The sequence below is a fragment of the Lithobates pipiens genome, unplaced genomic scaffold, assembly GCF_037356315.1.
Source record: "Lithobates pipiens isolate NorthernLeopardFrog02 unplaced genomic scaffold, aLitPip1_a1.2 Scaffold_16, whole genome shotgun sequence".
Lineage (NCBI taxonomy): Eukaryota > Metazoa > Chordata > Amphibia > Anura > Ranidae > Lithobates > Lithobates pipiens.
Window position 1 is genome coordinate 37,282,044 of NW_027507748.1, and position 24,263 is coordinate 37,306,306.

The 24,263-nt window shown below is 45.7% G+C and overlaps 1 protein-coding gene across 1 annotated transcript in view; it reads right to left on the reverse strand.

The window, feature by feature from the left end:
• The window catches only part of GPA33 (glycoprotein A33), a 60,044-nt gene that overhangs the window by 20,709 nt on the left and 15,072 nt on the right, over window positions 1–24,263 (reverse strand). Inside the window, exons 2-4 of the mRNA XM_077479743.1 lie at window positions 6,126–6,277; window positions 4,441–4,657; window positions 3,641–3,805 (exon numbers count right to left, since the gene is read on the reverse strand). Coding sequence (XP_077335869.1) covers window positions 3,641–3,805; window positions 4,441–4,657; window positions 6,126–6,277 — 534 coding nt within the window. The remainder of the gene's footprint in view (window positions 1–3,640; window positions 3,806–4,440; window positions 4,658–6,125; window positions 6,278–24,263) is intronic.

Sequence of the window (24,263 nt, forward strand, 5' to 3'; positions counted from 1 at the left end):
GCGCAGTGGTGTTTTAAACGCAACTTTTTGGGAAAAGGGACACTTTCATGAATAAAAAAAAAGACAAAACAGTAAAATTAGCCCAATATTTTTGCGTAATGTGAAAGATAATGTTACGCCGAGTAAATAGATACCAAACATGTCACACTTTATAATTGCGCGCACTTGTAGATTGACGACAAAGTACGGTACCTAAAAATCTCAATAGGCGACGCTTTAAAAATTTTTTACGGTTACCAGGTTAGCGATACAGAGGAGGTCTACTGCTAGAATTATTGCTCTCGCTCTGACGATCGCGGCGATACCTCACATGTGTGATTTGAACACCGTTTACATACGCGGGCGCAACTTCCGTATGCGTTTTCTTTGCTTCGCGAGCTCGCGGGGACGGCGGGCGCTTTGAAAAAATTTTTTTTATTTTTTTATTTATTTTATAATGACTAAATTGTTTTAAAAAAAAAAATAAAAAAATTTGATCACTTTTATTGCTGTCACAAGGAATAGGTGACAGTAATAGGTGGTGACAGGTACTCTTTATGGAGGGATCGGGGGTCTAAAAGACCCCCCACCCCTCCTTTACACTTCAATGTATTCAGATCGCCGAAAACGGCGATTCTGAATACCGGATATTTTTTTTAAACCGGCGCCATTGGCAGCCGAGTAAACGGGAAGTGACGTCATGACGTCGCTTCCGTGTTTACGATGAGGAGACTGGAACGAAGCCGATTACGGCTTCGTTCCAGTTCCTCCCCAGCAGCCAGAGCCGACGGATCGCTAATCGGTGCTCCCGATCGAGCGGGAGCACCGGTAACAGCGGCGAGAGGCAGTTGGAGGGGGGGGGACGTCCCCTCCCGCTCCTCTGGCATAACAGCCGAGCGGCTTTTAGCCGCATCGGTTGTTATGGCTGGAAAGCCAATCGCCCGCTGTAAAAAACAGTACCGGGATGATGCCTGCAGGTGCGGGCATCATCCCGGTATACCCCCCGGAAGCCGAGTACGCAGATCTGCGTACGCTCGGCGGGAAGGGGTTAAGCAAGTTTGCCAGCACTTGTTATGTTATGGCGTCATAGGATTATCTTGTCCCTTGTTATAGCACTTTATATGCACAAGCACTTTATCCCGCTAGTGCAGTTATTTTCTGTTATTTATTTTTTAGGTTTATCACCTTTGCAACAGCAGCTGCGGTTTTATTCATTTTTTCACCATTAACCACTTAAGGGCCCCCTCACGCCGATATACGTCGGCAGAATGGCACGGCTGGGCACAATCACGTACCTGAACGTGGCTCTTTAATTGCTCAGCCGTGAGTCGCTCGCGGCCCAATCCTGAACTCCGTAACTGTGCCCGCGGGGTCCCGCGATCGGGTCACAGAGCTGAACGACGAGGAGAGGTCTGTGTAAACAAACCTCTCCCCATGCTTCCTACTGTGGCTGTCACCGATCGTCTGTTCCCTATAGCAGGGAACAGACTATCAGTGACGTCACATGCCAGGCCATGCCCCCCTACAATAAAAACAAATAAAAAAACAAACACAACCACTAGGGGGCAAGGAGGGGTTAACTCCTTCACTGCCATTTACACAGGAATCAGTGCATTTAAATAGCAGTGATTGCTGTATAAATGACAATGGTCCCAAAAATGTGTCAAAAATGTCCAAAGCGTCCGCCATAATGTCGCAGTCACAATAAAAAAAAAAAAAAAAAAAAAAAAAAAAAATTGATTCATAGAAATGCTATAAAAACTATCCCCTATTTTGTAAACGCTATAACTTTTGCGCAAACCAATCAAATCGCTAATTGCGATTTTTTTTTACCAAAAATATGTAAAAGAATATGCATTGGCCTAAACTGAGGGGGGAAAAAAAAAAAAAAAAAAAAAAATTTTTTTTTTTTTATATATTTTTGGGGGATATTTATTATAGCAAAAAGTCAAAAAATATAGAATTTTTTTCAAAATAGTCGCTCTATTTTTGTTTATATCGCAAAAAAAATAAAAAAACTGCAAAGGTCATCAAATACCACCAATAGAAAGCTCTATTTGTGGGGGTAGGGGGAAAAAAAAAAAAAAATAAGCCAATTTTGTTTGGGAGCCATGTCGCACGACCGCGCAATTGTCAGTTAAAGCGACGCATTGCCAAATCGCAAAAAAGGGGCCTGGTCCTTTTTTGGTCCTGGTCCTGCAAATTGGTCCGGGGCTTAAGTGATTAATTTGAGCACATCTCCGCAGCGCGAGTTCATATTTGTTTTGTGATAGGGTATATAAACCCAAAACAATTAACTTTATTTGCTCCTTTTTGGGCTAATAAATACACTATTTAAAGCAGGTTGTTATATCTGTTCAACAAGTGTAAAAAAAAAAAAAAAAAAAAAAAAGTATTCCAATTGATCCCGCTGGAAATCTTGTGAGCTGATAACTTCCTTTGCTCTTGGCCTATGCCAACTATTACCCGTTGGCATTATTTCCAACTTTCCTCAGAGGACTACAGAACACCATCCCTGATGGCATGGAGAAGAGGAGGTTTCTGTAGTCCTGTCCTAAGCTAATATTCCTGCTCCTTCACAGATACAGTACAGAAGCAATGAGTGAGAGAGCGTTGTCACCCTAAGACCCCTTTCACACCAGGGAGTTTTGCAGGCACTATAGCGTTAGAAATAGCACATGCAATCCGCTCTAAAACTGCTGCACCATTGTCTGTAGTGTGAAAGCCCCTCAGGCTTTCACACTACAGCGGTGCGCTGGCAGGACGTCAGGAAAAGTCCTGCAAGCAGCTTCTTTGGAGCGGTGTGTTTACCGCTCCCCATGGAAATCAATGGGGCAGCGCTGTAATACCGCCGGCAAAATCCCTCTATTGCGGCATATTGCCGCCGGTTTTTAACCCTTTCTCGGCTGCCAGCGGGGGCTAAAAGCGTCCTGCTAGCGGCCGAAATAGGCCGCAAATCAAACGGTAAAGCGCCGCTAAAAATATCGGCATTTTACCGCCTACGCTATGGGCGGTGTGGTGTGAAAGGGGTCAAAGACAGGGATATGTAATTAGCGGACCTCCAGGTGTTGCAAAACTACAACTCCCATCATGCCTCTGAGTGTCAGGCTTGTGGCTGTCAGAGTCTTGCTAGGCATCATGGGACTTGTAATTCTGCAACAGCTGGAGGTCCGCTAATTGCATATCTCTGCCCTAGGACATGAAGTATGTTACTGCCAGAATCACCCAATGAAACTAAGAGGAATTAAACACTGCAGTTGAACCACAATTTTATTTTCACATTCGCGCCCTCCACCCCACCCCTTTAGCTGTGGTGGCAGTGTCCAGGGGTATACACGATATGCATCCACACAGCAGGAATCATGCCCCCTGTTGCTTTGGGAAGGCGTAGCACCCCCCCAAACTCAAGTGAATGGGGCCATGACAAGCTGTGAGGAGGCGATACAACACCCTCACACTGCCTGTCAAGTACTCTCTGAAGAGCGACCTTTCAGAGAGCATTGCACATGTAAAAGAGCCCTTTAGGAGGCAAAGGCGACTGTTACAGTAGTGGACTGAAAATATGCAGGGGTTGAGATTTATCCCTGGTGTGTGTGTGAACCTCCTGAGAACATTTGTTTTTTTTTTTCCTCCTTGGCAATATAAACACCTTGATATTTACCTATGGTTGCAGTTGCTGGCAAGTTTCGGGGGGCATTCTGTGGGCTGAAGCTCTCCCAGGTATAAGTGGGTGGAGGAGATCCCTCCTTGGAAACACAGGTCAACTGGATTGCCTGCCCATATTCTGCAGTCCCAACAATTGCGCAGTCTGGTTTTGATGGAGCCACTGTCAAAAGGAAGGAAAAAAAAAAGTTAAAGAAAAAAAAAAAAAAAAAAAAAAAATAAAAAAAAGTAAACTGTTAATTAGCAAGTTAAAATCTGATCTCATGAGGGTACTGTGCATAGGCGTGTGCAGGGTGTGTACACACCCTAATCGCTATGTGCGGTGCCGATTCCCCCTACTGCCCAGGCTCTCCCCTCCCAACACACACACGCACACACGGGGTAGGCCTAGGGGGTGGAGATGGGTGTGGCCTGGGGGGGGGGGGGGGGGTCACATATTCCTGTACCTTTTCTCTGAGAAAAAAAAAAAAACGACCCGATGGAGAGAATATACTCACCTCCCTCTACAGTCTCATAGGGAAACATGCACAACTGAGGCCATTAATCACCTGTGTGTAGGGGCGGTGAGGGGGCAGGGCCAGCTACTGAGATTGCTTGGTGTCGGCATAGACTGAGGAGCGATTCATGCAGATAGAGGAATGAGGGAGCAGATAGAAGTCCCACTGAGTGCTTTGGATTAAGGCAAGTACACATTATAGAAGGATATGATCTGTTCATTTTTAATTTCAAGGGTTACAATCACTTTTAACTTTTCCCTATCCAGTGACTGTGATGGTTAGAGAGCAGTATAAAACTTGCCTAAGACTACGAGTTCCATTTTGGCCTGTCGGGTCCCAGTGCGATCTTTGGGAAGATTTATCTCACAGCGGTAGGTGCCGTTGTCTTCCATGGTAAGTTGGTTGATGACAATAGTGGCATCGCTCTTGTAGACATTTCCAGTGAATGTCACCCGACCTTCGTAAGCTGCATCACTATGATTGACACCAGCTCCAAAAAATGATGATATGGCTTCAATCTGAAATACACAAGAAAAAAATGACATAGGGATGAAATACATAAGAGGCCATTTTTTACTCTAATATACATTAGTTACTTTTATAATAGAACATTTTTTTTTTTTTTTTAATTTAAGCCAGGTTAAATCTAAATTCATTCTGGAGGCATAAACCTAAAAGGTAAAAGATGTGAAAAAAAAGAAGGGGGAGGGAAGGGGAGAAGAGAGGGAAAGAAGGGGGGGTATATAAGTGAAGGGATGGTGTTGGGAATGGGGGTGAAGGTGGCTGGAGTGTGAATTGGGAGGGAGGGATCCAAAAGGTTGTGAAAAGGTGATAAAACCCATAGTAGTGGTGCTGAGTATAAACAAGTTTGCCTAGTGAAGGCGAGGAATCCAGTGGGAGGGAATCGGAAGAGTCAGGCGCAGCCAAACAGTGTGACGGTGGGTGTATGGAAAGCCCTGCATGCCGGGACCACCCCTAGATAGACCAGCCATGGGAAGGTCCACCAATGCCATGCTGTGTGGAGAGGGGCGCCATGCACTGGATAGCGGGACTGCCAGCCAACTGACACACAGCCAGCTCCCCCATTGCTCACAAGCATGGTATAAACTTACAAAATTAATTTTCTAATAAAATTCTTTTACATTCATCCATTATCATTTTACTGCTACATGCTGCATATAAAGTCCCACCTTCCCTGTAAATAAACCCCTTTTTCTCTCTTCTTCGAAAGTCAGTCTAAATATTTATTATGGCCTTGTCAATCCCTGAAGGGGAGTGTCCAGAAAGGTGTCTGGGAGGCAATAAATAGTCTGGCGTCCTGGAGAGATATTGTTCTTTCTCTGCCCCGGGAGGGTTTCAAGCCGGGGGGGGGGGGGGGGCTGCTGCCCCTCTTAGGTAGCCTGGACTGTGTAGCCAATTTGGAGGCTCCAGAGTCAGGGCTGAGGGCCTGAAGTGAACTCCATGGCTGTGGAACTTTACCATAGGAATCAGGACTGGATGAGGATTGTCTCTCACTGGACCAGGTCGAGATGAGGAGATCAGGGCTCTGTGGGTAACAAACCATCAATTTCAGGACTCCTTGTTCTGTGCTCCTAATGACATTGGCTATATGTTTGGGGTTGTTGACCTTCTGCAAAATAAACTTGGGTCCTTTATGGTATGGCATGATGGACAAGTATCTGGCTGTATTTCTCCGCACTGAGGACACCACCGATCCTGACCAAATCTATAAACTCCATTTGCAGATATGCAGCCCCAAACTTGAAAACTTGCAAGGAACATTCACCATGCACTGTTGCCTGCAGATACTCATTGTACCACTCTCCAGCATTTGCTTAACAATAATTAAAAAGGAATAAAAAAATAAAAAAGAAGGGCAGAAGAATCAAAAGATAAGATAACAACTGGAAACAGGTGAATATAGATTGTCGCAATTAGGTCTGTCATAAGATGCCCTAATCAGTAGGGAAAAGGCACAAAACCTACCTGATCTGGCTCTTTGTACCATATGGCGCTGCCTCCGAGGGTATCCGGTGCTGTGGTCTGGTAGGTGCATGGCAAGGTTGCGCTTTTCCCCCTGGGGGCTTCAACTACTTTTTGCGGCGTCTGCACATTGATCGCACAAACTGCAACCAAAACTGAAAAAGAAAAGAAATCCAAAAAAGTCAGTTATCATACAGGATTTATATAGCGCTGACAGTTTACGAGACGCTTTACAACATTAGGGCAGGCAGTACAATTACAATACAATTCAATACAGGGGGCAATGAGAGAGCCCTACTCGTTAGAGTTTACAATCTAGGAGGGAGAGTCAAGTTATACAAATGGGTAATAGCTGTGGGGGATGAGCTAAAGGAGAAAATAGTGCAGGGATCGCCTAAAAGTGGATACATTTGGAGACAGATTGGGATAGCGAATTCCAGAGGATGGGCGAGGCTCGGGAGAAGTTAACCACTTGAAGACCAGGCATTTTCTGTCACTTTGTTTCCATGTGAAAAACATTTAGTTTTTTTCTACAAAAATACTTTGACCCCAACATATAATTTTACAAAGCTGATGTGAATGAATAGTATGCAAGGCACGGCCTAAATCATCAATGGCGCTATAGAAACACCTTTCAATAAATTAAAAAAAAAAAATAATAATAATAAATTACACACTGAAAGATAGATGGTGTATAGGAGCCTTGTCACCTGACAAAGAATTTTGCATTTCTTTTCCATACATTTGAGACTAAGGGCCGGTTCACACTGCGGCGCGAGGCGAGGCGACACGGCTCGCCTCGCCTCGCTCCCGCAAGTCGTCCCCATTGAGTACAATGGAACCGTTCTGAGAGGAGCGACTCGAGTCGCTCCGACTCAGAAAAAAGGTTCCTGTACTACTTCGGGGCGACTTCGGGGGCGACTTGCATTGACTTCTATGCAGAAGTCCTCTGCAAGTCGCCCCTGACCCCCCCTGCAAGTCGCGGCGAGGAAGTCGGAGACGCCTCGCCGCGGCTCGCAGTGTGAACCGGCCCTTACACAGCAAGGCCCCCCCCCCCCTCCCCCTCCCCCCCCCCTCCCCCTCCCAGCCTATGATTGGATTGCTAAGGAGCATCAGAATACCAACAAGTTCATCCCTCCATTCTGCTAGTTTTCAGCTTGTTCCTCATTAGCATATGCGCATGCAGCATGCCCGATTGGCTCATAGTGCTGCTGCTCCCCTTGCCAATCTGCATTCTGTTGTACAGTGGTATGCAAGAGGCCAATACCAGGATATCATCTTCGTACATAATTGCATCCATTGTTTTCTTTTATATCCGGGAGTGCAATTTTAAATGAAAGCTTCCGGCTATGGACCTTTGTATCTGGAATATCAGCCAGGTATAATCTTGTTATAAACACTAGTTAGTTACTTTTAAGAATACCTGTAATGATTAATACCCAACTGCATTCTCTTTATTTGCCTGGAGTGCAGGAAACATGCTGACTGTAATTAGTTGCGACTGGGATGTTAGCCAGGCAGGCAATGGGGAAAGGGAGAAAGAGCATGGAAGAACGGAAGAGCCTGGAGCCATTCCAAAATTAAAATTTTATAAAAATTAAAAAAATAAAATATTCTAAAGATGTAAAGTCAGAATTCTGAAATTAAAATAGTTCTAAAGTCTGAGTGTTTTTACCTTAATGCAGCCTCTGCTACTTGTTCTACCCTCAACACTTACCCGACTTCTGTAGCCATAGGCTCCTACTGCTGTCAGTCAAACTCCTCCTTCGATGCAGTAGTGGGTGTGGCTTACCAGCAGGGTGTGTATCTAGGGACACACAGACTGGTTTGGGAGTGCAGGCACAGCGCTTGCGCAGTACGAACCACCTAAAATAACCAAAGCTGAACACCTAGAGTTATAATCTAACTCCATGTCTGCTTGGATGGTGGGGCTTGAACCTGGACTCAAGGCAGAATGTAGTATTAAGTCGCCATGTAGAGCTGACGATCAACTGTTCATTTTCGGAGACTTTCAGCAGCTCCGTAGTCATTCGTACTGTGCAAGCGCTGCGCAGTACAGTACTTTGCTTAACAGAGGAACAGCTAGGTACATTTATTGCTGTCTACTTAACCACCGGTCATTTAAAAAGTGGATTTTATTTGGTCTTTGTGAAAGTTTAAGGCCGGCCATACATGGTTCGAATTAATTTTCTTTCGAAAATCGTATCTAAGAATTTCGCACCATTAGTGGGCTGCAGCAACAGCCGATTTTCGTGCGGAAATAAAAATTTGAGTAATCGGACATGTTGGAATTTTTTTGAAAAACCTAACGATTTTCTAATCAATGATGGGAGAATCGTGCGAGAAAAGTAATAAGAAAATTTAGAGGAAGAGGAAGAGGAAGAAGATTCCCGGCCAAGAAAATTCTTTTCTGTAGCAACATCAGGTGATATTTAAGGTCGGCCAAATTTAGAAAATCAAATAGTGGCACCATTGGATGACAAAAAAAAAAAAAAAATTGATTTTGAAAAGAAAATTTGTTTGAAATTCGACCATGTATGGCCTGCAAAAGAGTCTACAAGCGATGGTGCCAATCATTGCAAATTGATCACACCTGATGTACTGACAGCCTCTCTCATTTCTTGAGACACCAAGTGACACTGGGGCGGCTTCAAAGTTGTCCGACTCTGAAGCTGCCCTGTACAGCACGACTTCAATGCGGCTTGCAAAATGACTTCTGTATAGCAGTCAAGGCAAGACGCTCCAAAGTCGCCCCCAAGTAGTACGGGAACCTTTTTCTAAGTCACTCCTATTAGAACAGTTCCATTGTACTGAATGGAGTGTTACTTGTCAGGCTGACAAGTCGCTCCTGTGTGAACCAAAGGTAACAAGCCAGGAAAGTACAAATCCCCCCCCCCCCCCCCGCCCCCCAAAAAAACAAAAAAAAACAAACAACAACCCTTTTTGGAAAAGTAGACAGTCCAAGGTATTTAGGAAGAGGCATGGTGTGTTTTTTTGAAGTTGTAATTCCCTCCCCCCCCGCCACAAAATTGTCACAATAGCAGGTTATTTCTCACACACAGCATATGCATACTTGCAACTACACCCCAAAATATGTTCTGCTACTCCTGAGTATGGCAATAAAAAACAAAAAAAAAACAAACACACACACACACACACCTACCTCTACCTGTGTCTCTATTTGCTGTAATGCCATTGCACATATTACCTGAACACATTACCAACTTTAAATATTAGGAAAAATATAAGAAAAGCTTGTGTTAATTTTTTCTCTTTCAACAGCTTAGTAGATGCCCCCTACTTATCCTTATGTGGTAGTGCAATACATGTTTTAAAAAACTTTAACCACTTGCCGACCAGCTGCCGCAGTTGTACTGTGACAACATAGCTCGGCTGTGCGAATTGCTGTCATGTTTACGTCGGTTCCCGAGATGGCCACTAGGGGCCTGCTTGCCCCAGGAGCCGAAGCGAGTGCCTCGATGACCATCGGGCTCCCACGATCGCGCATACAAAGTATGAACTGCGATCTGCCATCTCACCTACACAGTCCCCTCCTCCAGGGGCCTTGCTAGGTGGCAAAAAGACCAGGGACTTCAGTCTGAAGACCGATACTTGAACCGGGGAGGGTGGTTACATGGGTTTACTAGTGCCCATCAATTTTGACCACTCAGCTACCCGACACACTGACCTACATACAACTGACCTCACCTACCTGACCAGAAGACAAGACTTCAGTTCAGCCTCAGCCGTTGTGTTGCGGTGTGCAGCGCACCCATGCGTCACAGCAGGCATCCAGAGGAGGAGAGGTGACTGCTTGAATTTAATTGCCAGGACCTTGGAGCTCCGGGCTTTGTCCTGAGCGTAGTTATATAAAGTAGAGCCCGCCACAAGGCGGTATTGAGAAGACTTCTGCCTCCTGCTGCACACTCCGGTGCCCATGATCAGACACACCAAGAGCTTAACTCTGCCATCTGCCCCCAGCACAGCTCAGGTCAAACACATCCCAGCAGGCTCCTCTTTCGGTTATCCTCATCCCCTCCTCTACAATCATCAGTGCGGATAGTAATTACTATGTGGTATGTAATCTGATAAACGTATGAACCGAAGACCAAGTCACAGCCTTACAGATCTGAGCCATAGAGGCCTGATGATGCACCACCCAAGAGGCACTAATCGCCCTGGATGAGTTTGCTCTAACATGAGAAGGAAGACTTTTCTTCTTTAAGCTGAAGCTTGATCAATCATTTGACAAATCCATTTGGAAAATAGTGGATCTTGACGCTGCCTGTCCACATCTTGGACCCTCTGGCAGTACAAACAAAACATGTGTTTTGCTAACCTGAGCGGTCGCCTTTAAATAGACTCCAATCGCTCTTACTACATCAAGAGAATGTAGTGCCTTCTCTTCCCTAGGATTAAGGCTCTGGGGAGAAAGGAGGAAGAATATTATATCTTGGTTTCAATTAAAACCTGTTACCACTTTTGGTAGGAATTGAGGATGAGGACATAAAACCACCTCATCCTTATGCAGGATGATGAAATATGGCTCTTACAAGACAGAGCCGCTAGTTCCGATACTCTTCTAGCAGAATAAATGGCAACCAGAAAAGATTATCTCTTGTCAAAGGAACCAAGGAAATGTCTCGTAAAAAGGTTCAAAGGGCTGATTCAGCAAAGCCAATAAGACCAAATTTTAAATCCCAAGGATTTAGGAGGTGCCTTGATAGGGGGAATAAACCAGGTTACCCCCTGAATAAGCTACGCACTAAGAGTGGGAAGCAAGAGGCCATAGGAAAGGAAAAAAAAACAAAAAAAAAAAACTGACAAGGCCGGGATCTGGCTCTTGATAGTAGTCAAGGCCAGCTTAATTTCAGATGCAGAAAATCAGGAATCCTGCCTATGACATACTTCCTGGGGTGCCAACCCCTGGATCCACACCAAGAAACATATGCCTTCCAGACTCTAAAGTAAGTAAGTGATTCTGGAAGCTGGCTTCCTGGCATCAATCAAAGTAGACAATACCGAAGGAGATCACCCACGATCTTTTATAGAGTAGGCTTCAACTGTCAAACCTTTTCGTCCGTAAGGTAGGATGAAATACCAGACCTTGTGCAAGAAGGTCTGGCTATAATTTCAGAGTCCGAAGGACTCCTACTGCCATCTTTATGATCTCGGTAAATTAAGATCTACTGGGACCCGCTGGGGCCGCTAGAATCACTAGAATCACCTCCTTTTGTTCCTGCTTAGTCCTGTGGAAAAGGCGCGGAAATAGAACTGGAGGAAATGCATAGATCAGTGAAAACTGATCCCATGGGAAGACTGCTAGCGGGCCCCTTGTTTTTCGACAAAGTTGTTGACCTTGTTGATGAATCTGGATGCGAATAGGTCCATGTCCGGAATACCCCATCTCTGACATATTGCTAGGAAGACGTCCGGGTGAAGAGATCATTCTCCCGGAAATATTTGTTGGCGACTCAAGTAGTACGCCTGAAAAATTAAAATTGTCGATAGGCAAGGAATGTTTTGTTCTGACCAAGCTAAAACATTCACCTCTTTTTGGGCTGCGCGACCTCTCATTCCACCCTGGCGATTCATGTAAGCCACCGCTGTGGCCTTGTCAGACTAAATCCAGACAGGACAGTCCCGTAGTCTGTCCGTCCAAGATTCTAGGGCCAGATGTACTGCCCGAAACTTCCAAAAAAAGTTGATAGGCAAGGTCCTCTAACTTGGGCCATCTCCCCTGTACAGAATCTTCTTCCAGGGCTGCTCCCCAGGCTGGAAGGCTGACATATGTTGTTAACACCTTCTAGGGTAAAGATTTTCCCTTTTGCTGGATAACCACCAATTTAGGCTCTGACTTATGTCGGGAGCCTAGCCTATTGGAAACAACAAGGCCTGAATCTTTTTTATTCCAGACTGTCTCCAAATAGCTGTACCCCATGAAGAGAAACAAACTGGCCAAGAGCTTTCACATGGTGCTTCGGCTGATCAATATTTAAGCCACAGAACTCTGCGAGAATGCACTAATCCAAGCATAAGCCATAAGGCTTAAAATTATAGAGTCTCTCATAGCATCTATTGTGAGACATAGTGCGTCTGATACACCAGCCCATTGCATACTGCTGATCAGGCAGAATTTCAGGTATCTCCACAAACTGTTCCTTAACCCTTTGAAGTTCACATTTTTCAATGACTTAACGTGACTCAAAATGTGCTCCACCAAAACGGTGGAGCAGAACGTTAAAGGGTTAATGGACTGAGATACACCAATTGCAGCAAGAACCGGCTGCGCTACTGAACTGCAAAATACATCTTGTCTTTAAAAAGGAAGTTCCAACTTTAATTTGGTGGATTCTTTAACATCAGTGCATTATGCTCACTGAGGTGATTGCAGCATCAATTGCTGGACCGCCCATCCTCTTTCATAGACAAAGTGTTGAGAATTTTCGTGGGAGGATAATATTGTTTATCCGGATGTTACCATTCGGAATACATACGTTTTTTTTTTTTTTTTTTGCTTTTTTTAGCTATGCATAAATTGGAAAAAACATCCCCAGGTGTTTACCGTTTACCTCAAGAGCCTGTGCTGTAGGCAACAAAAGGGTTGAGTAAGGGAGTACACAAGCAACCCGACTTGTGATGCTACTCCTTCCATATTAGGATCCTCCGAAGAGGATAAATAAGTATCTTACAACTTTCAAATGGTAGAAGAAAAAAATCCGTTTGTATGATATATACAGGGACTGAAGTGTTCTACCCTTGACAGCTCAATCTGACTAGCCGTATCCTCCCAGAGGAGGATGACATTCTTTTGGAAATGGCTTTAGTTTATAGTGCAAAACAAATTACCTTTTAGAGAAGTTCCTGGTCCCATTACCATTCATAGCCTGAAGCATAAAGCAGAGGCACTATGCAAAAGAATGTACATTGCTAGGCTATAGTTCAGCGCCATTAGCTGCTATTAACCCTAGCTTCAGTAAAGTATAATGTGCCAAAAGGAATAAGCCTGTGTTCACTAACCTGACCAAGCTGTCCACCTGCTCTGTCCCTCTACAGCCAGCAGCAGCTTTCACATACACAGCGCTGAGAACACCTTCCTCCATGTGTGGCTGGCGTCTGACGCCATTAGCCACGTCCCCACGCGAATTATGGACCCCCTCCTTGCCTTTCAAAGGAAAGTGCTTTCCCACGTGAGCGGCATCCGGGGGGGCACTGGGGAATAAATCCTCCGCCGATGCGGCCTGTACCTTGAATATAAAAAAGGCAATTGCTTTGCATCCTGTGTCCCCTGAAAAAAAAATAAAAAAAATATTTGGGGGCACAGGAGGAGACCAGACCCCCCCTTCTTACCGGAGGATCTGTTGCAGCTGGAGGAGAGGAGGATGAGGGCTTCCTTGCCGTTTCCAGCACCAGAACGCAAGCGCTCAATACAGCCCCCAGTGGTGATACATAGGCATGACAATATTATACATAGAAGGAGAAATTCCTGAGAAAATCTCACTTGCCTTTTCCTCGTAGCAGGGTTTTATCAGAGCTAAAAACCCAATCTTCACCCTTCACGGTGGGCTCAGAGACCTTTTAGGAAACCTTCAGGAACTGGAGAACCTCGGGTTACCCACAATCCTGGACCTGCGACAGCACCCTGCCAGTAAAAACTTTATGGCATTACTACCCAAAAGTACTGGATCCCAGGGCCCAGCTCTCAATGAGAAGCGTTTGCAAGCACAACCTTGTTTCTTCGGACACGAGGCTGGGGTACCCTTCATTTAGCCCATGAAAAGACATCAGAACGGATCCGGCTACATAGCTAGCCCCAGCAAGGATTACTACCAGTGGAGCTCAGCACATCTTTACTCGTGACCAACACCTTAGACACTGGCAAAAAAAAAAAAAAAAAAAAAAGGAAGGAAGACTCCCAGTAATAGGTGGGGTTATATAGGGGAGTACACGCCTTAGGGGAATGCCAGTGTCCAGCACCTGTCGGTCCGATATAACCCACTATGGCTCTGTGTCCCCTGATGTAAGAATTTTTTTTTTTTTTTAAAGGGGGATATTATAGCAAAAAGTACAAAATAGTGTTTTCAAAATTGTCGGTTTTTTTTTTTTGTTTATAGCGCAAAAAAATAAATAAATAAATAAAAAAAAAAACACACACACAGAGGCAATCAAATAACACCAAATGAAAGCTCTATTTGTGGGGAAAAGTACGTAAATTTTGTTTGGGTACAAAGTTGCATGACCGCGCAATTGTCTGTTAAAGCGGCGCAGTGCAGAATCGCAAAAAGTGCTCTGGTCGGGAAGGGGGTAAAATCTTACAGAACTGAAATGGTTAATGTGCCACTACAGGCTTGGGATGGAATTGTGTTGCCGATTTAGAAATGGCCAGCAGAGTAGTGTTAAATTTTGATGGAACTTTTTGAGATATAGATATAATGCTCAAAAAAAAAAAAAAAAAAAAAAAAAACAAAAAAAAAAAAAAAACACACACACAACACACACACAGGACAATTTGAATGTAGTTACCAGCACACTAGAACGCTCAAAAGATCACCTTTAGAAAAGTGGTTGTATAGGCAGAAGTTGTTTTATATTAATGCATTCTATGTGTTAAGATAAAAAACCTGTGTGTAGCAGCCCCCCAATACTTACCTGAGCTTCCTTCTGTGTCCAGCCATGTCCATCAGTCCCTCGGCCATCTGGGACTCTCCCTGGTTGGCTGAGACACAGCAGCGGCGTCATTGGCTAACTTACTGACAGCGCCAATCAGGGGCGGGGCCTAACGGCAGCTAGGTGTCTGAATGGACACACGGAGCTGCAGCTTATAGCTCGGGTACCAGTGGCGGAACTACCGTCATAGCAACACATGCGGGCGCTATGGGGCCCGCAGTCAAGTGGGGCCCAGTGAGGACAGGCGGCGCGGCTCCGTGGGTGATAGCTGGCAGCCCGCGGCTCCGCGGGCGAGAGCGGGATGGTCCGCGGGCGAGAGAGTGGGCGGGCCAATCAGGGAGCTGACGGGTGGGGGACCATAGAGATGACATCTCTCACTGCCCGGCCTTCATCCCTGCAGTGCAGTTTCCCCCTCACTGTGCAGGCAGCCAGGAAGCAGGAAAATGACATTATCTCTCTGCTGCCTGACTATGTGACACAGCAGGAAAGTGACAGAGCAAGTGACAATCCATAATGTGTGGCAGGCGACGTGGCAAGTGACAACCGGGACATGGCAAGTGACAATCCATAATGTGTGGCAGGTAACGTGGCAAGTGAAAATCCGTGACGTGGCAAGTGACAATCCGTAATGTGTGGCAGGTGACGCGGCAAGTGACAATCCATAATGTGTGGCAGGTGATGTGGTAAGTGACAACCTGGATGTGGCAAGTGACAACCCGTAATATGTGGCAGGTGACGTGGCAAGTGAAAATCCGTGACATGGCAAGTGACAATCCGTAATGTGTGGCAGGTGACGTGGCAAGTGAAAATCCGTAATGTGTGGCAGGTGACGTGGCAAGTGAAAATCCGTAATGTGTGGCAAGTGAAAATCCGTAATGTGTGGCAAGTGAAAATCTAGGACGTGGCAAGGGACAATCCGGGACGTGGCAAGTGGATAATCCGCAACATGTGGCAGGTGACATTCTGCAACGTGTAACAAGTGACAATCTGCACCTGGTGGCAGGTGACGTGGCAAGTGACAATCCATAATGTGTTGCAGGTGACAACCTGGGACATGGCAAGTGACAATCCGTAATGTGTGGCAGGTGATGTGGTGACAACCTGGATGTGGCAAGTGACGATCCGTAATATGCAGCAGGTGACGTGGCAAGTGAAAATCCGTGACGTGGCAAGTGACAATCCGTAATGTGTGGCAGGTGACGCGGCAAGTGACAATCCATAATGTGTGGCAGGTGATGTGGTAAGTGACAACCTGGATGTGGCAAGTGACAACCCGTAATATGTGGCAGGTGACGTGGCAAGTGAAAATCCGTGACATGGCAAGTGACAATCCGTAATGTGTGGCAGGTGACGTGGCAAGTGAAAATCCGTAATGTGTGGCAGGTGACGTGGCAAGTGAAAATCCGTAATGTGTGGCAAGTGAAAATCCGTAATGTGTGGCAAGTGAAAATCTAGGACGTGGCAAGGGACAATCCGGGACGTGGCAAGTGGATAATCCGCAACATGTGGCAGGTGACATTCTGCAACGTGTAACAAGTGACAATCTGCACCTGGTGGCAGGTGACGTGGCAAGTGACAATCCATAATGTGTTGCAGGTGACAACCTGGGACATGGCAAGTGACAATCCGTAATGTGTGGCAGGTGATGTGGTGACAACCTGGATGTGGCAAGTGACGATCCGTAATATGCAGCAGGTGACGTGGCAAGTGAAAATCCGTGACATGGCAGGTGACAATCCGTAATGTGGCAGGTGACAATCCATAATGTGTGGCAAGTGACAATCTAGGACGTGGCAAGTGGATAATCCGCAACATGTGGCAGGTGACATTCTGCAACGTGACAAGTAACAATCTGCACCTGGTGGCAGGCGACGTGGCAAGTGGACAATCCGTGACATGTGGCAGGTGACATGTGGCAGGTGACATGTTAAAATCTGCATCTGGTGGCAGGCGATGATGGCAAGTGACACGCTCAGGGATCCCACTGATTTTGCATTATGGTGAGTTGAACTATTTTGTTTTATATAACAGAACAGAAATTGGTTGGAAGGCCTTGAGGTCAGCAATGTGTTCCCTTCAGGGGCTGCATACAGTATACTGCATACTTTGTTGTTAAAAATTAATATAAGCCGTTGCCTGGGTACTGTGCCACATGGATGTGGTAGTCTGTTGTTCAATGGCATTAGTTAATTATTTTTTTGTGGGGGGGGGGGGGGGGGGGGCATACAACATTTTGCTATGGGGCCCTGTGATTTCTAGTTACGCCCCTGTGGGGTACCCCATAGAAAGCTGTTTGCTGTAGGGGCACTAGACAGGAGGGAGGGGCCAGAAGCAGTGATAAAAGGGACCCAAGAAAAATGAGAATCCAAGCTGCTCAGTGCAAATCCACTGCAACAGAGCAGGTAATTATAAAAAGTTTTTTTTTTTTTTTCTTAACAAAAAGGAACAATAATGAAATGATGAAAGTGATGTTTCAGAGCCACGCAGGACCTAAAATTCCAAAAGCCAAATATAAAGGAATAGTAGGGGGTAAAAAAAATAAATAAATAAAAAGCACTTGTGGTTTTAACCAATCTTGTTTTTTTTTTGTACAATTCTCCTTTAAGGGGGCGTGGCAGGGTGTGTGTCTTATGCCTGCATACTTTTGCTGATAGGTGTCCCTCATTCCCATCTCAAAAAGTTGGGGAGGTATGGACTTCCCCTTCCAGGACACCAGAAATTCCAAAACACCAGAACTTCACTATAACGTAAAGGCTATGCGACTGCACTTCCTCACCGTACAAGTCTATGATTTGGCTGATGGACCAAATGCACTGTCTGCATGACTGACTTATCTGCTTTAAGACCCCTTGCACACTGGGGCGCTTTGCAGGCGCTACAGCACTAAAAATAGTTCCTGCAAAGCGCCGCTCCTGTGTGAAAGCCCCGAGGGCTTTCACACTGGAGCGGTGCGCTGGCAGGACGAAAAAAATTATATATCTCCCATAAGCCGCATCTTTGGAGCGGTGTATACCACTCCTCCTGCCCATTGAAATGAATGGGCAGCGCGGCTATACCGTCAGCAAAGTGCTGCTGTAGCAGCGATTTTAACCCTTTTTCAACCGCTTGCAGGGGTTAAAAGCAACCCCCCCAGCGGCCGAATACCCCTGAAAATACAACGTTAAAGCGTGGTTAGAAATAGTGGTGCTCTACCGCCAATGGACCCACCGCCCCAGTGTCAAAGGAGCCTTATGTTAAAAGGTTCAATTCAAAAGTATCTGGTTAGATGTGGAATATCACTTTAAAAAAATAAATAAAAAAACCCTATGTTGGATTAATCTTAATATGGCCATAAAAGAGCAGTTTCACCCATTTGGCATTTCAAAGGCGAATTGGCAGCTGTAATCTATTTATTTAAATGACGGCTCATTAAACAAAGGGCTTGACCTGAATCGTCTGACTCATTGAAAGCTTTATGGCTCTGCTTGTACATTACACGTCATGTGGCTGTAGACAAGCCAGTTTGCGATGTATTGAAAGGTTTGGAACTGAGCATGAAACCATCTTAAAGGTGCATGCATCATTTATAGACTGGTGCGGGGCCGCTGGTACTTGGGCCCATTCCCTTCACTCACAGCATGCACACCGCATTCTTGGCACTCTTTTTGCGCAAGCATCAGCCTAGGGGGTATCTTTTAGGTTGTTGTTTTTTTGGAACAAGAATAGGTATGGGGTGCTTGGGATACCCTAAACTGAGCACTACTAGGCTTCTGGCTGCTCTGTACAATAATTCAGGCTGTATTACACAACCCTTGGCTGCACTGTGCTCTCTCCTGGCTCACTAGTAAAATTCCTGTCCGTCTTGCACAGCATCTAGCTGCTCCCAGCACACGTTACCTGCATTGTACGTTCCTGGCTGCTCTTGCTTGCAAGATAAAAAAAAAAAAAAAAAAAAAAAAAAAAAAATCACTCCAGTGTTACTTCTCTGTATAGCATGATTGAGTACTCGCTCGGTCCCAGTGTGATGAAGCTTCCTCGCACAAATGATTCTGACTCTAATCCAGGCTCTCTCTCTCTTCTGTAGGCCCTCCAGCGACACCTAGCTGGGACTGCGATGTCTTCAAATAGGGGATCCTTAGCTTCCCGCCTCTCTCTTTCTGCCCTGGGGCAGAGCCCCCAGCACAGAGGTCTCCACCAGAAGGCTGGACCCTGAAAATCTGCCACCAATCCTCAGAATATTTATGGGCTCTTCCTCCACCTTCTGGGCACGCCTCCCCAGGAATTGGCCAGAGTTCCATAAATATTCAGGCTTCCTGTCCTGCTCTCCCTCCCACTATACTTCTAGAAATCTCTGAAAGACAGAGGGAAGTAGCCTTGCAGTCTATTGTAAACTAGGAGGGTGCTACACACTAAAAAGTGGACCATTCTGCTTTTCTTGGAGGTCAACACAATCAGGTCAGTGGGGTTCATTATCAAAAATGATATAGGGATGTCACCCTGAAGCAGTATCTTACTCAAGCATCACCCCCGCTGTCCGGCTGGACCCCTGGCTTGGCAATCTCTGATGCTCCACAAGCATCACCACTGCTGTCCTGCCAAGTCCCTGACTTGGCACTTGCTGAAATTTTCCCACTTCTTCACTGTCCCCAGTTGGCGAGAAGTCTGCTCTGGTACTGGCCTCAGCTTACTCACAAGCAGCCCTGGTACTGGCCTTAGCTTACTCACAGTGGTCTCCGGTAACAAGGTGGATGGACCCTTAGCGGTGACAACTCATCCATCCGCCCCCCCCCCCCACCTCTGACCACGACTGGTTCCTCGCCCGGTGGAACGGTTACTTCTGGTTGGACTAAAAGCCCGCAATTCCAACTCTGCGCTGCTTTTGGATAGTCCGTCAGACAGCCTAGCAACTAAACGTCCCAGGGATAGGAGATATCTATCCACACACACACACTTTTTTTGAACCGTAATAAAGAAGTAAACCAATGCACAAACATTTACCTAGCAGGAGCCACCCGAAGCAGGTAAGCAGGGAAGAGCATGGGCTGCTTGAGCGTTGGGTGAAAAAGTATCAAAATGACTGCAGGTTGGGACCAGAGAGCTAGAACATTTACTCAGGAAGCCATGTTCACATCAGTCATGTGCAAGCCAATTTTTTAAATTTGTCTGCACGTGATTGTATATTCAAAATGTGAAAATATGTTTACTTTGCCAAGTGAACATTTAGCACTTTAAAGTAATCAAACCCTTGCAACCAAACCATGGAAGGGGTGCAAGCATACAATTGGTGAGCAACTAAATTTGGGTCAACCGGAAAACTCACATCACCAGCGAAAAAGAGTCACTCAAGAAAAGCAAAAAAACAAAAAAAGGAAGAGAGAAGAAGAAGAAAAAGGGGAAGGTTCACACAGCAACTTACCAGTTTACTATTATATGCAGTGCCAAGCAGACCACCCTAAATAGGAAGTCTAGGCTCTGGGCACCTGGAAGGAGGGTCCTGCTTTTAATGCTGAAGGGGGTCATTAGCCTTGCCAGAGAGCACACACAACTAATGCCGCGTACACACGACCGGACTTTGATGAACTAGGTCCGACGGTCTTCCTGACGGACTTTTCAGCGGAGTTCTGACGGATTTTACCACACACAATCACACCAAAGTCCGCCGGATTCAAACGTGATGACGTACGACCGGACTAGAATAAGGACGTTCATAGCCAGTAGCCAATAGCTGCCTTCGCATCAGTTTTCGTCTGTCGGACTAGCATACAGACAAATGGATTTTTCGACCGATCTCTAGTCCGTCGGAAAGATTTGAAACAGGTTTTAAATTCCATCTGATTTTGACAGCAAAGGTCCGATGAAGCCCACACACGATCGAATTGTCCGGCGGATTCGATCCGTAGGACCTAGTCTGGTGGTGTGTACGCGGCATGAGACTTCCATAGGACTTGGATAATCCCCCAGTTTACTGATTCCATCATAAAAAGAAGCAGCAGTATACAGTGGAGGTTATCCGTCTTCTCACACTGCTCTATCCGCTAAACATCATGTAGGTGGTGTACCGAAGGAGAAGGAGAAAAGAAAGGAGAGAGGTCTCCTCCCGTCACACAAGACTGCTGTGTGGCAGAGCTGCGTATATCTCAGGACAGACATGAATACCAATCCTTTGGCATGTAAAACAGCCCCCGTAAATGTATTACGTTTGTGTTTACCTGGCATTCACCTTTGCAGCTTTTGAACCAAAGCTAAAACAAAAAAGGAAAATGGCCTGAAATTAGTGTAATTTTGTGATGGATTTCCTGTCCCATTAGGTGGTTTAATGGCCAGATCACCAGGAAAAAGGGAACATTTATTGAGGAATGTTAACACACACACACACACACACACACACACACACCTTTCAGCAAAGTGCAGAATGAGAATGAAAGGAGCTGGATTAGATAACTCAGCATGTTCAGACTAGCAGCAGCACCAACTGGAAGGTTTACACCAACAAAAGAGTATAAAAAATAAAAATAAAAAAATAAAAACCATGACATAGAAAGTTGCATTAGATTGTCCTATGCCATCCAGGGGACATCTGCTATGCATTTAGTTCCGGTTCAGGTCACCCCAAATATTGAAGGAAAGAGGACATGGCGCCCAGCTCACCCTCCTGTCCCTCTTTTGTAGCCATCCTTTGCCCATCTTTCCTCAGCTCTCCTAATTCCCAGTCGGATGTATAGACCTTATAAAAATCCATTTTACTCCTTAGTTATACTCAGGGCTTTTTTTCCCCTCAGAAAATAGGTGCAGGAACTCACCCTCCCAGCCAACTCTCCACCCCCAATCATGTTGTTCCACGGGGGAGAGAAGTAAAGCGGCACCAAATCCACGTAGGCCCAAAAGGCACAGAGGAGCACATAACACACAGGGCTCAGGAAAGTGTACTCTGCAGAGATGAGGTGTATGTATTACATACATACATACCTTGTGGCCTTCGACGATCTCCCAGCGCCGGGGCCACAAAAGATATATAGTCTGCCTCCGGAGGGAGGAAGCAGGACGAGTGCCGTGCACACAGGAAGAGTATTTCCTGTTTACAAGGCAGCCTCTGTAACAGGAAGTCCCATCTCCGGCTCTGCCATTGGATGACTGTTCTGTCCAAAGGAGGCAGGACTTTCTCTTAAAGAAGCCACTGTGTTCATAGTGTTCTCCTGCACTGATGGTAATGGTGAGTGCATTCCTGGCAATGGTGGGCCCTGCAGATGGGCACTGACCCTTATTTTGCTTCACAGTTCTTCATTTAAAAAAAAAATAAAAAATGTTCCCCTGAAACTTCACCTCTTAAAGTGAAGGTACGTGCTATGCGCCAATAAATACGGTATATCCAAATACGCCCGAGTTCATCTCTTCACCACACACAACCACAAAGGCAAGAGAATTCTTGTTGGGCAGTGTATTATTGCCCGAAAGAAAAAAAAAAAAAAAAAAAAGAGAAGGAGGAGAAGGAGAAGGAGAAGGAGAAGGAGAAGGAGAAGGAGAAGGAGAAGGAGAAGGAGAAGGAGAAGGAGAAGGAGAAGGAGAAGGAGAAGGAGAAGGAGAAGGAGAAGGAGAAGGAGAAGGAGAAGGAGAAGGAGAAGGAGAAGGAGGAGAAGGAGAAGAAGAAGGAGAAGAAGGAGAAGAAGAAGAAGAAGGAGAAGAAGAAGAAGAAGAAGAAGAAGAAGAGGGGGGGGGTCCCCCCTCCCTTTTTTTATTTTACCTAGACTTGAACTCACACAAAGAAGTTTTAGAATAAGGATTTACCCTACGTTCGCGCCCATTTTATTTTTTTGGTGCGTTTTGCAGAAAAGCACTACAGTCCATTTAACATGGTTTCCTAAGAATGTTACACCTGTGCATTTTGCGGCACCGATTTTTTTTATAGAAAGAGAAAGGGTCAGGGTCAGGCACCTCCCCCCACAGCAGATTGCGTTTTTGCATGCAATAGGTTTCAATTGAGCCGCACCAAAAAACGCACTGTGTATAGCTGGTTGCTCTGGTTCTCTCAAAGAAAAAAAAAAAAAAAAACAGTTTTTCACAAAATGTATTTACTTTTACATAAAGTCACACCCCCCCCCCCCCCCCATGTAGACCCATCGTGAAGCATGCCGCCCGCCGCACCCGAAAAAAGCTCCGCTGATAAAGGCTAACCGCGACTGCCTGCTCCGGCATCTGATAGTTCCTAATAGATAAGGCATGGGGCCACCTGGCGACGCAAAATGAATGAAAAAAACTGCATGCAAAAAAAAAAAAAAAAAAAAACGCGGCTTTAAAAATACGGCGGATAAAGACATCAAGTGCAGCCGCATAGATGTGAACCTAGGACTTACAGCTAAGGTCCTTTATGGTCTTTTGTAAAACTGTTGTCTGCGTAATTTGGACCACAATATACCAGGAGAGAAAATGACCAGTTACACTTACCGGTAACGTCTTTTCTAGGAAATCTTCCAGGACGGCACACCTGAGATGACTGGTCCACCTGACAGGAAACACAATCAACAACAAATTTAAAAGTCCCCACCCCTCCCTCAGACCCTCAGTTATGGTAAAGAAAATCCCACACCAGTGTCAGAGGGAACATTCTGTGAAGAATTAATACATCACACCAATAAAACAAGGGTAGGGAGTAGGCCTGCCGTCCTGGAAGATTTCCTAGAAAAGACGTTACCGGTAAGTGTAACTGGTCATTTTCTCCAGTCATCTTCCAGGACGGCACACCTGAGAGGATAAGCAAGAAGTTCAGGCCTACCTTTAGGGCGGGACAACCGCTTGTAGGACCTTCCTGCCAAATGCCAAATCCTGAGGGGACAACAGCTCCACTCTGTAGTGCCTCAGAAATGTTCTATGGCTCGTCCATGTTGCTGCTTTGCAGATCTGGTCGATTGAGGCGCCTGCCCTCTCTGCCCAGGAGGTCGCTAGGGATCTGGCTGAATGCGCCTTAAGGCGGGTTGGTACTGGTTTACCTGCCTGTCTATAAGCGATGGATATGGTTTGTCTAACCCATCTAGCTATCGTAGACTTAGATGCTTGAAGACCCTTTTTCTTCCCTGAAAAAGTGACCAATAAATGACTGGATCTCCTAAAGTCTTTCACCCTTTCTAAATAGACTAGGAGACAACGCCTGACATCTAAGAAATGAAATCTTTCCTCTTCCTTATTCTTAGGGTTCTGGCAAAAAGACGGGAGAATAATCTCCTGTGTTCTGTGAAATAATGAAGCCACCTTTGGCAAATAAAGAGGATCCTGAGTGAGGATTACCCTATCCTCTAGGATGCGCAAAAACGGCTCTTTAATCGACAGAGCCTGTATATCACTCACCCTCCTGGCCGTAGTGATAGCCAGGAGGAAGGCCAACTTAAATGACAAGAGTTTAACCGAAATTTGAGCCACCGGCTCAAAAGGCCCCCTTGTTAGGGCATCTAAAACCAGGGACAGATCCCATGGAGGGCAACTGACCGACCTAACTGGAACTACCCT